Here is a 12783-nt window from a genome sequence, read left to right as displayed (position 1 = left end):
ATTTTAGCCCCACTGGGAGCACTTCCCTTCCCCAGCTTAGATTCCTCATTTTTAAGCAGATGATAATCCAATTCATTAACTCCCCACGATGCAAAATATTAGAACACACCTACCGATATCTGGGAGAAAGTACTTAAAAAATTCAACATGAGATAAATAGCAGATTGGTATTATTATGCCTCAGAAAACCAATGGCATCTATCTAACCAATCATGTTCAAGGTCACTGCAAGCTCATTAAAAGGATTAGCCAATCAGAAAGAAAAGGGATCTAGAAGTGCATACCTGCAAAATAAATACCTCTAAACCTGCAGAAGCATTGTAGAAAGGCTTACTGAAGCATTACCATTTTAATAAAAACAAGTTCTCCCTGTCTCTAAATGCCATATGCAGAATGCTGTATGATTTGTCATATCCCAAATATGGGCGTTATTACACCATAATGCATTGCCCACTCGGATATTGGAAGGTTTGCAATGGATTTTTCTTTCCTAAAGTAAGCGGCTAAGGAATGCATGGCTCTCTTTGGAAAATGCCCTTGTCCCTGATCCCATTCTATGGCACTAACCAGATTGCAATCTCCTTGCCCTCCGTCTGTCCTCCGTGGGCACCCGGTTTTCTCTAGCAGCGTTCTGATGAGGCTTCTTGAGTGGTTCAGGGGCGTGGGCTCTTCTGCCGAGAGAACATGTAGAACTTCTGTCAGTTGCCCTGGACTCCAAGTGCCGCTGCTGTCTGGAGTTGAGGGTCTTTCCGTCTCAGTCAAGGGAACCAGGCTGAGTAGCAGGAACAATGGCCCCCCGAACACAGAAAGCTTTCTCCAGAAGCACATTTCCACTCTTCCTCTAGCCCAAGTCTGCCTCTGATGGCGGTGGGTGGGTTGGTGTTCACAGTGTCAACTTGTAACTGGAGGAATGTCTGTGCAAAGAGGAAAAATAAAGCCTTTAATTACTGTGCCTGCAACAGGTTTGAAAGGATTCATTAATTGGGTGGCTAAGCTGATTGGCAATGACAAGCTGTTTCTGAACAACTGGGGGTCTGTAGCTCACTTATAACTCCCACCAACCGGCAGGCAACTATGGTGGGTGTACTTTCAAACTGTACAACAGCCAAGAAGTGTGTTATATTGTCTCTCTCTGAAATAGACAGAGTCAAAAATTAGGAAGAATGCATTTCACGGTCCATCCTGACGGTGCTACAGGTCATAAGACCCGGGGCAGGAAACACCCTCATTTATTTTTTTATTGGAGTATAGTTGATTTACAATGTTGTGTTAGTTTCAAGTGTACAGCAAAGTGATTCGGTTATACATACGTATATATATATATTTTTCAGATTCTATTATGTAGTTTATTACAGAATATTGAGTATAGTTCCCTGTGCTATATAGTAGGTCCTTGCTGTTTACCTATTTTATGTATAGTGGTGTGTATACATTAAGCCCAAACTCCTAATTTATCTCTCCACCCCCGCCAACAGGAAACGCCCTCATTTTATCCCATTGATTTATGGGCCTCATCAGTGAAGTAAGTAAATAAAAGTAAACAGAAAATACATTTGAATAAATTACAGCTATCATGTTGAGTTAGAAGATTTTTCGATAAGGAAGGGACTAAAAGAAAATAGTAACATCGAGAACATACTGGTTACTTTTTAGTTTTCAGTTGATTAAAAGTATGAACTATCTTGGAAAAACAAGAGAGTTTCAAGGCCACACGAGCCATGATACATCCACATATTCAGGCCTCAGCAAAGAAGTGAAAGGACAGCTTGAGAACCAATCAGCTTTCTGGAAAAAAATTAATATCTTCAACCGACTGCTTAAGGAATGCAAAATGTTAACAGCATCTCATGGCAGATCTTGGCCCAGAGATGAGCTAATAATGACTGTGGGGTAGTGAGAAAAATACTTTCATGGTTTAAAAAGAAAAAAGAGAGAGAGAGTTTAAGATTCTTATGTTAGCGTTTAAAAAATGACAGACGATGATACAAACATTTCTAAACCCTGTGCTTACCTTCAGACAAAAGACAAATGATTATTTATCTGGAGCTCTGTGGCCTTTTAAATCTCAGAGAGTATTTCATGGTTACAAAGTCCTCTGTTTTTAAAATTCCTTGACTGTGTGCTGGGAGCTAGAGAGGATTATTTCAGCCCAGAACAGTTTTCAGTTGCTATGGAGAATAACAATGAAGGTGGATAAAAGTGAGAACTTTCTGTCTGGCCGATTTTCAGGAAAACCAAATTAGTGTCGCTAATGAACCTGACTTTTTATATCAATATTGACCAACTGTCTTAGAATTCTGAGAAGAACCTTAGAATTTCCTACAGCCACTTGTCCTTTAAAGGACTGAGCTAGGTCAAAAAAGTTCCCCTTGTAGAATGGAAAGGCTTTTGTGTTAGGTCAAGACATTTTTTCCCCCAGAGGATTCTGTGATAATTGTTTTATCCACATCTCAAACCAACGATTTGTTGAAAAGATAGGCTCATTAGAATTTTATTTTATAAGGTGCAGAGGTTTAAACGATTTCAGGCATTCGTGAATTCATAAATAGATTTTTCAAAGAAAAAGTGTTTGCTGGAGGAATAAAGTTCTTACCTGGGACGTAAGTGGGAAACTTTAAGTAGCTATATATATTCTGATCCCAGAGCCTGTGGTAGAGGTCATTGCATAAGGCCCTCGGGTCCTGTGAAAAGAGCTCTCACTAAGTTATTGGGGAATAAATGACTGAAAGAACAAATGAAGTGGTGAATTTTATAGGAGGTAAGAGACGTCAAGACCCAAGATTTCAAAGTGGACAGTGTACGTGGAAACAGCACACAGGCTATAGACACACCGAGTGAACCTGAAGAGTGTAGGAAATGGGGAGAGGCTTGAGTCTGCTGCTAAGGTGCTAGCTGAGTGAGGAGGGGAAGGAAATACAGAGAGAAGGAAGGCGACATCATGAGTGTCCTCAGCTGCTCATTGGATATGAAAATTGGGAGCAACCGGGTGAGAGAATCCTAGGCCCACACTGATAACCCTGTCAGGAATACGGAAGGCTCACCCTCCCAGAAAATGGCCGGCTGCTCTGAATTACACAGCACGGAGCCCTCGGGTTTAGCTAAACTGTCAAGGGAAGGGCCTTGGCCTGTTTCTCAGGAGCTCTGCGGGGAGATTACCTGGAGTTAGAGTCCAGAACCAGCGGTCCAACAGAAGAGCGAGGAGGCGGTCAGGCCCTTCCAGCCGTGGATCCGGAGCACGCAGAGAAGCAAAGGGACTGAGGACCAGAGGGCGGCACTGCGAAGCTCGCTGCAGGCTCCCGCCCCTGGCCTGTTGCCCCGCCCCCCCCGGCGGGGAACACCTGAGCATCGTTCCCAGGCTCCACCCTAGCTAAGTCTCGGGCACTTGGTTACGAGGCAACTAAGGGAAAGCGGCCCAAAAACCCACTGAGCAAATTATCCAGTCCTGCCATCACCTGCTACTATTAAGAACCTCCACTTTGCCTTATTTCCGGAACTAAGCCCTTGCTTCCTGGCCCACCTCCAATTAGCAGGTCCCCAAATGGGCCCTCCCTGCCCGAGTCCCACTACATAACCTTCTCGGTTTCGGCAGCACTGGATCTTGATTGGCTGTGACCAGTGGTCCCGGGACAGTGTCCTCTGCTGGGACTTCGGTATCCTTTACCTGATTCCCTGATGGATGTCCAGGCTGGAAGTCCCGTATTTCCTAGTCTGAGATGCCCTGTGCCTAGAGAGCCCCTCCTCATAGGGTCCCAGCGAGTTATCTCCTGCAGAAATTCTTAAACACCCATCACTAGGCTCAGCTGATCCCGGCACCTCCACCAGCCCAGCCACAAGCCAGGAGGCTCCCAACTACGCGAACTTCTCCCCCAGGTCACAGCCTGTATCATTTGCCCCCCAAGGCTTGCTCTCCTCTCACAGTCATACCTAAGTCAGCTAACAGCCAGGTTCCTCGTCCTGTCCCAGGGTGAGACAGCCATTGAGGTGGGGGGTGGGGTGGGGTAAGGAGAAGCCTGGAAGGCAGGCTGGAAGGCAGGCTGGAAGGCAGGCAGATCCCGGGGAAGAAGCAGGAAGCGAACACGGGGGTGTGGCTTCCTTAGCCTGGTGTGGGTGGTAGCTGTAACTCTGCATCCCCAGCCTGCCTGCTTCCCCAGCAAGCCTGAAATCAACCTTCCTTAAACACCATTATACTTGCAATCCAAACCGACCTCTAGGGGTAGTGAGTTTCAGGTGTGAACTAACCCACTGTACAAAGAAGGAGCTCATTGACTTCTGATTGACATTTACAAGGATTTAACCCGCATGTGGGACCAGTCTCACCTGATGCAGTATCTCCTGATACACAGACCCTTTTTTTGTGCTAACGCAGGAAGATGTAGTGGATGGGAGGTGGGAGGGAAGCAGGAAGACTGATTAATCCATCCTTCCTTCAGCTCGCATTCTTTGCCTTTTGGGATGGCCTGAGTTTCAAACTTCTACCTCATGTCAATATAATGTATTTACATGTGTACTCTGCCTTGACCTGGAAAGAATTTAAAGGGGCCCACCAGGTAAAAAGAAATACAAGATGTCAACTGCTTAAGAAGAGACCGAAACAAGAGTAGAACCATCTTGTACCGTTCAGGGCTGCCATGTACAGTTTTGCAGGTTGCATACTGTACGACTCTAGGGTTCATCATTCACTTCCGTAATCACCACAGATTTATAGATTTATTAAAACACTTTTCCAGCAAATGTTCTGAGGAAAGGGGGCTTTGAGCTTGTGGTAGGACTGCATGTGTTTCTCTTCCTCAGCATCCAGGCTGGTGGGGCCATCTCTGGCTGTAAGATGAGGTCCTACAATCTGAGCTACCTCTGGGCCTCATTTCTCCCCACGTCCTCCCTTTATGCTGTCTTCTTCCCTCTTTTCCAAGACTCTAACCTCTCTAAATCATAATTATAATAATGTTTATTAACATTTTGGAGTGTCTTTAATGCCTAGGCACTGGGCTAAGTAACCTTACATGTATTTTCTCATGTAATTTCAACTGAACCTAATGAATTTCTCACTGTACATTTCAGAAATCCCCGGGGTCACACAGCTAGTAGATGCCACCAGAAATCCAGGCCTGTCCACATCAAACTGGGTGCTTATACCACCAGGCAACTGTCTGTTGCGATGTAATCCCATGTTTTTATTTGTAAGTCCCAGCTTCTTTTTACAATGAAACCTGGGATACACAAAAGAAGCAGGCAAGAGTACATCATAAAGAAAAGAATCCTTTTCCATATACGTCATTACACAGTATCGAGTAGAGTTTAAAATTTTTTTTAATTAAAAAAATTTTTAAATAAAAAATTCATGTGATAGAGCTAGATTAGAAAAAATAATAATAATCTGCTACATTGTGATTTTTGCATACTCACCAAACCCCCTTCAGCCCAAAAGTTCTCAGGAAAAAAATTTTTCAGAAAAAAATAGAACTTTAAAATAAATAGATCCTCAGGGTCTCCTTTTCTGTATTACTTAACAGGACTACCCAGTAGGCATTTGAAACAATGCTACTCCTTCTTCAACTGCTCTCTCAGAGGAAAAACAGAATATTCAATTAACAAGGCAGCACCTACAGAGTAAATACTAGTTTTATTTATCTCCTGATTCTACATCACTGCATTTCCAAAAACTAGAAAATGTCAACTGTTTTAAATGTAGACATTTAGATTATCTTTGATTTGGAAACTGATAGTAAACATGATTTTTTACAAAACACACATCTCATGTGCAACTTTCAAACAACATCTCTTTCTCCTTATGAAAACCATGTATGATTACTAATAGAAGAAAAAACTGTAGAAAATACCTAAGAGCATTAAAAAAAAAGAGGGTGGTCTCTCCACCAGAGATAACAGATGGATTATGTTGTGTGAGTGGTTTTAAAGCTCACTGTTTGTACTCATTATACAGTGTCGGTCCTGCTAGAAATGGATATTATTTTATTAGTCATTTCAAAAATTCACCTTTCAGTTTGGTTTTGATGATCCTCATAGCTGGCTTTCCACATCCTTAATTTCCACGCTTTTTATTTCCTGTCTCTCCATAGTTCTTTCTGTGGGAAAGGAGCTTTGAGTGCAGACGTTGCTAGAGGTCTACCCGATATCCATTCCTCCTGCCTTCATTTGTTGGGCAGCAAAGTGCCCAGCTAAAAACTCTCGCTTCTGCAGACTCTTTCGAAGAAGACACGTGACACAGCTTGGAGATGACGTGAGTGGCAGGCTGCTGGGGGCATCAGAGAGGCCCTCCTGCCTGAGGTGCAGAAGTGACATCACATGTGGCCCAGGGTGAGGTAAAGAGAAAGAGAACAAGAGCCTCCCCCTTCAAGTTGAAGCAGGAAGACAGAAGAAGGGGAGCCTGGGCCCTAGAAGTATCATCCAGGTCACCCCAGGAGCCCTGGTTGCCTATTCTTGGAGCGTTGGTTGAGTGAAATCCACAAACCCCTATCTGTGAAATTCTTTTTGTCAAATTCTCTGTTGATCTGCACCAAATGCAAACACTGGTACCCCTTGAGACAACAACGATACGTCTTGCCATCTTTTTCTGCCTCTTGAAATGACATTTGCAGACATGGAGAGAGCTCATGGAAATGGAGAGTTGGAATGAGGAGGCCTGGTGGCCAATTAATTTCCCAGCTACTTCCTGAGTCACTCTGGGTGAATCACTGTGTAAACAGATATATGAGTCATCCATTTCTGTACCGCAGGTTACCACAAGCTTGGGCTATGAACAGGACACGTTTATTATCGCACAGTTTCTGGGGTCAGGAGTCCAGGCGTGGCTCACGTGGGTCGTCCACTCCCAGCCTGGTTTCATCAGGCTGCAATGCAGGTGGCAGCCGGGGCTGGGGTTTCTTTTGAAGACCGGACTGCAGAGGATCCCCTTTCAAGCTCACGTGGTCCTTGGCAATCTAATGAATTCTAATCACAGGGTGACACCCCCTCATTGAACTGGTCAGAAGTAAATTACAGGTTCAGCCCACACTCGAGGGGAGGGGATACCCTAAGGGTGTGAATACCAAGAGGTGGGGTTGACTGGGGCCCACAAGGTATCAAAGGGAGCAGAGCAGAATCACTGTGCTGTACACCTGAAACTAACACAAGATTGTAAATCATCTCTACGTCCATTTACAGAGCGAGAAGCGTGGGAAATGATGTGGGTGAATATGATAATTAACATTCCAGAGGCTGTGGTTTGCATCTGTAGTCTTTTCTGAGGGGGTAGGGAAGATGGAGCTTCTGACATCTTTCTTCATCTCCTAATCACTCTCCAACTGGTTTCGAAGTCCTCCTGGAGTTAGCTACAGATATTACCAATCAAAGGCTGTATTTAACATTTCATATTTACTCAGAAGCTTGAGTAACAGTCTAAAACACTGGGAATTGTGTTGGTTTTTTTTTAAATTTAACTTCACATTTGTTTGATCCTAAAATTGAGAACTTATCCTTTGTCATTTGAAAAGGATATTTCATAAAGTATATAACCATCAAACATATTTTTTTACTCCACACACTAAAAATATTGCAGTTTCTAGAATATTTTTAGGAAAACAGCAGAATCCTTATTGAACACTTTATTCTGCTTTTAAGATTGAGACTTTGGCATTCATTGTCAAATATGTCAAATTATGTGACTTGGGCTGAAATTTCTATCTTTTGAATATCCTTTAACATGATGACTTTTTAAAAAAATTTCAACTCAAATATTGCCAAGAAAAAGTGATTCAACATTTATGTTGATTAAACTAATGCCATTCAAGAGCATTGTGTAAACTAAATTGTTCAGTGCTTAGTACTCAATGGATTTTAGTCTCAGCATGAAAAATATCTCATATTTCTAATATTTGTGCAATCTTTAGGCACATGATATAATTTAAAAAGTTGTTATTTAAGCATTTATGTACAATGTTATATAGATCATAACTATGTCAAATATATTCACGGCAAAAATATTGACTATAAAGTATTCATAGTAGTTCCCCACTGGTGGTAGGAATATAGGTGAGTTTTCTTTCCATTTCCAATATTTTCCAAAGTTTCTATAATAAACATGTATAATTTTGCGCAACAGGGAAAAAAAGCATCATTTTTAAAAGAGAGGATTTGACTAAATCCATGGTTTTCCTTTTTAAATTATTTGTTTAGGCAGCAAAACTCTTCTTTTAAAAGAAATTCTTAGAAGTAACCACATATGCGAATCTGAGAAGAGTGATGATTGTGTTTTGGAGGTGTTCTTTCTTGTTTCTGGAACTCCACAACATCCAAGCGTTCTTCAGAACACATTTTTAAAACCACTAGACCAGACAGTTTCTAGAATTCCTTAGAGCTGGCTGCAGTGGTAATAGGAGCCTAACAGACCTGGGGGAAAGGCCCCAAGTAGGACTTATGAGATCTCTGAGCCATTTTCTCTTCATTTTTAAGATGGATATATCATCTGCCCTCAGGGCATTGGGTACAATGGCACATTGATGAGCTCAGTAAATGGACTATTGTCACACTGCAATCATTATCTAAGCCCTATGGTGTAATTCCATGAAAAGTCACTCTCCGGTCCCTCTCTCTGGCTCTTTCTCCAGGCCACTGAATTTCCCCAGGTTCTAGGATTCATGATAATCTCTCAGGCTGAAATGGTCCTTTCTCCCCTCAGCTGATTAACCTAGAGTTAGTTTTAAGACCAACTCAAATACCACTGCTTTCGAAAAGCCTTCCATGAGTCCCATGTGTGGTAGAACCCCCATCATCTGCACCTTGTGATACTCTTTTATCCTACTTGTCCAATGGTGTGTTAATTCACGTGTTTATATCTTGTTTATGCCTCAGCTCACCCATTAATGGGGCACGGGTCTTAATCATTTTTATATTGCTAGCATTACACACTGTATCTGATAAGTAGTGAGGGCCCATCAACAGAAAATAGTGGCCACAAGCAGTGAACAGTAATACAGCCGTTTTGCTCCACTAGATATAAGATTATTAGCAGTTGAAAACAAAGAGAGGAATCTACTGATCAATGTAGTATCAGAGTAGGTCTATGATTGAATGGACTTCCTACTGTTATGGACACAGGGCAGGAACTGGCAGTGGAAGATGCCAGCATAGGCAAGATACGAAAGTACAGAAGTGCACTTGAGTCCTGAAGGTGGGCAAAAGTCCCACCCTTTGGAAATACACCTCAAATCAATCCAGCGAGCAATTTTCCCTACAAGGTGTTAAAATGTAAGTCATCGAGGCATGAGAACACACTGTCCAGTTAATTTGTTAAGCTTACCTATCCAATATTGAGGAAAACCATTACTTTTCCAAATGGTTTAAAGTGTTCAGTCGCTATTAACTCACAAAGCTACTGAAAGTCCGAGTGGCATACATGTGTGTGAAAAATACGGCTTTTCTTTATCTTCTTATGTCAACTTCAGTCTGACTCTGAGCCTCCACGTCGACTGGCTGCAGAGAAATTCTATCCTAAGCTGGGGCAAAAGTCCCAGGTCAAACACCCGGGAAACCCTCTAATCAGTGGTACACTCTGGTGATTGTTAAGAATCTTCTCATCCCAATTCCTGTGGTCTGCTTTTGTTCACTTCCTCTCCTGTTTCCATTCTGCATCTGGGACTCAGAATCTTTGCTCAGACTGAAGCCTCTCTGTCTCAGTTTGAGGCACTCCTCTGATGTCTTGTCACCCCAAGAGAGCAAATTCTCCCTTCCTTTGCCTTTTTGTCAACAGATGGAACGATGATCCCTACCCGCGTTAAGGAGGGCAACCTGCTTAACTCAGCCTACAGATTCAAGTGCTGATCTCATCCAGAAGCATCTTCACAGACACACCCAGAATAACGCTGAACCGATTATCTGGGTACCCTGCGGTCCCATCAAGTTGAGGCATAATATAATAGTAACTACCATATCGACATCTGATCGTTTATTATTGAAACCCAGCTTCCTGTTACGGTAGAACTTCTGGAAACTCAGCTTCCCTTGGGGGCTATGTAGCATTTCCCATGTGAACTTCTTTATACTTTAGAGTTTAAGAGAGTATAAATCTCAATCTATTGAGGGCCTGAATAAAACAAAAAGGCAAAGGAAGGGAGAATTTGCTCTCTCTGTGTGACAGTCTCTGAGCCGGGCCATTGGTTCTTAGATATCCTGAGGCTTGGCACGGTGGAATACGCCTGGTTGAAGACAGTCCAAAAGAACACAGTGGCTTGGATTCTCTGAAGATCAGCTTCAGGAAAGGCTACCTGATACTGTCTGGCCTCCCCAGACTTGTATTCCTCGCTCCTCTCTGCCTGCATGGAAACCCCAGAGGATAGAGATTTTGCTGCTTGTCAAGGAAGAGACGTGGCTTTGAAACGTGAGCCAGGAGGAAGCGAAACAAGCCCAGTGCCTCTACGCATCTTGATGTTGAGCTCCGAGGAAAACAGCAGCTTCCCAGGCTCCAGTTGGCCAAGGCCTCTCGGAGGCTGTCCCAGATTCTCCGTCGCTTGGCAGTGGAGTCCGCATCAGCTGCTCAGGCTGAGGTCCCAAACTGGGTCTGCTTCCTTCATGCTCTGCAAGTTTGGCTTGGGTGTCCTCATTGGGTGGGGAGTGGCCCTGTGGATAGTCAAAGCAGGAGTCCCAGTTCCTGCTTTGTGACACACCCACCGTAGGTGCTTGAGACCAGCACAGGTGTATCTGGCCAGGCTGCAGTCCATATGGGGAGGTGGCTCACGGTACAGGTAGGGGGCTGGCGGAGTACGTAGGATATGGAGAAAGACTCCCAACAAAAGCAATTCTTATGTAATCCATCTCTAGTTACAGCCTACCGACACATGGCAGCAAAGGCCCAGACAGAAGCCTGGACATGCCCAGAGAAAATTGCAACATTTTATTATAAGACCCAAGATCAATAACACAAACACAGAGAGACTGTAGAGGTTTAGCCCATCTTGCAAGCTGGTGTCTCCTGGATGGAGTCAAACCTTGCCAGGTAAAGGCAACGTCATATGCAGAGAAGTAGGTCCCTGGAGACTATCAATCCCACACCCTCCTTTCTTCTTCATTGGATACGTCAAATTCCCCTCCTGTGTCCCCAGTTCAAGAGCCAGGGCCTTTAACTCCAGCCAGCCTGGAGTTAAGCCCCAGGGTGGCACATGGCAGTGAGCAGAACACATTCCAGGACAAGCTGGAATTCATTTGATAACCTGTCTCTGTGCCTGACATTTGATAGGTACTTAATCAGTTTCCCTATTAGAGCCTTATTATTATTATTTCCTTTAGAGCCAAGGGTTACTCTGATTTCCAGAAAACTTGGGCAAAATAAGAGACAAATTCCTCTTTGAAAGATTTATGGCAAGTTTTCTCAAAGAAGCAGATGAAGATTCTTTCGCTCTTTCACTTCTCAAGAGAACAAAGCTGGATTACAGAGTTAAGACGGTCACGAGCATGAGAAGGTTTCCATTTACTTCCTTTTATAAGCTGAGCAAACTCTGACCCAAGGAAACTGACATTTCCATGAGGTGAGCGTCTTTATGGTGATAAACAATTCTCTGTTATCGCCAACAGTGTAGAGAAATGGTTCTTTCCACAAAGATCTAGGGTTCTGCCCAGGACAACGTAATGTCTGGCTTTTCCCCTCCTTGAGTTTATGTTCTAAGATTGGATAAGAGGGACAAATTGTCAACTCACACATCTTCATTCATGGTGATTGTGAAGGGAATGTATAAACACTACAGCATTGGGAGAACGTCTTAATCCATTGGGGCTTCTATAACAAGATATATGGTGGTTTATAAACAACAGAAATTTATTTCTCACCATTCTGGAGGCTGGGAAATCCAAGATCAAGGCACCAGCAGATTCAGTGTCTGCCGACAACCTGCTTCCTGGTTCATAGATGGCCATCTTCTCTCTGTGTGCTCACATAATGGAAGGGGCAGGAAGCTCTGTGGGGTCTCTTTTATTTTATTTTTTAATATTTATTTATTTACTTACTTATTATTTTGGCTGCTTTGGGTCTTCGTTGCTGCACACAGGCTTTCTCTAGTTGAGGCGAGCAGGGGCTACTCTTCCTTGCGGTGCGCAGGCTTCTCCTTGAGGTGGCTTCTCTTGTTGCGGAGCACGGGCTCTAGGTGCACAGGCTTCAGTAGTTGCAGCACACAGGCTCAGTAGTTGTGGCACACAGGCCCTAGAGCACACGGGCTTCAGTAGTTGTGGCTCGCAGGCTTAGTTGCTCCATGGCATGTGGGATCTTCCTGCCCCAGGGATCAAACCTGTGTCCCCTGCATTGGCAGGCGGATTCTTAACCACTGCACTACCAGGGAAGTCCCTGTGGGGTCTCTTTTACAAGGGCACTAATCCCTTTCATGGGGGTTCCACTCTCATGACCTAATCACCTCCCAAAGACCTCACCAATACCATCACCTTGGGGGTTAGGTCTCACATATGGATTTTGGGGGACACAAACATTCAGACAATAGCAGAGGATATAAGGGAGTTCAGAAAAGAAGTGAAGAAGTGGATTTTAGCACCTACAGTTCCTGATTAAGTAACAGAAAGAATAGAAAAACTGCAGCTTTCGTTAACTCCCATGCTGTATGGCTATAAGGCTTTGACCTCACGGATTATGTGAGATTTCTAATAGCTTTGGGGAGAATGAAACCTCAATGTAAAGTGATTCCAGAATGGAGTGCTCATCAAAATCACAGCCTGAGGGCATCAGAATCCCTTGGGATGCTTGTTGAAATGCAGATTCCAGGATTGGACCCAGGTCTACTTAATCAGAAT

At 43.6% G+C, this 12783-nt stretch overlaps 2 protein-coding genes across 4 annotated transcripts in view; both read right to left on the bottom strand.

The window, feature by feature from the left end:
- The window catches only part of SLC39A12 (solute carrier family 39 member 12), a 67961-nt gene extending 67133 nt beyond the window's left edge, over positions 1-828 (bottom strand). For all 3 annotated transcript variants that reach the window (XM_060003789.1, XM_060003790.1, XM_060003791.1), the window contains exon 1: positions 568-828. In XM_060003789.1, the coding sequence (XP_059859772.1) occupies positions 568-828 (261 nt within the window). The remainder of the gene's footprint in view (positions 1-567) is intronic.
- A 6186-nt stretch (positions 829-7014) lies between these two features.
- The window catches only part of MRC1 (mannose receptor C-type 1), a 110277-nt gene continuing 104508 nt past the window's right edge, over positions 7015-12783 (bottom strand). The window contains exon 31 of the mRNA XM_060006316.1: positions 7015-7328. The gene's annotated coding sequence lies outside the window, so the exon portion shown is untranslated. The remainder of the gene's footprint in view (positions 7329-12783) is intronic.

This window comes from Delphinus delphis, chromosome 2 (assembly GCF_949987515.2).
Source record: "Delphinus delphis chromosome 2, mDelDel1.2, whole genome shotgun sequence".
NCBI classification, from domain to species: Eukaryota; Metazoa; Chordata; class Mammalia; order Artiodactyla; family Delphinidae; genus Delphinus; species Delphinus delphis.
The sequence above is the reverse complement of the archived record's forward strand: the minus strand, read 5'-3'. Positions and strand labels throughout refer to the sequence as shown.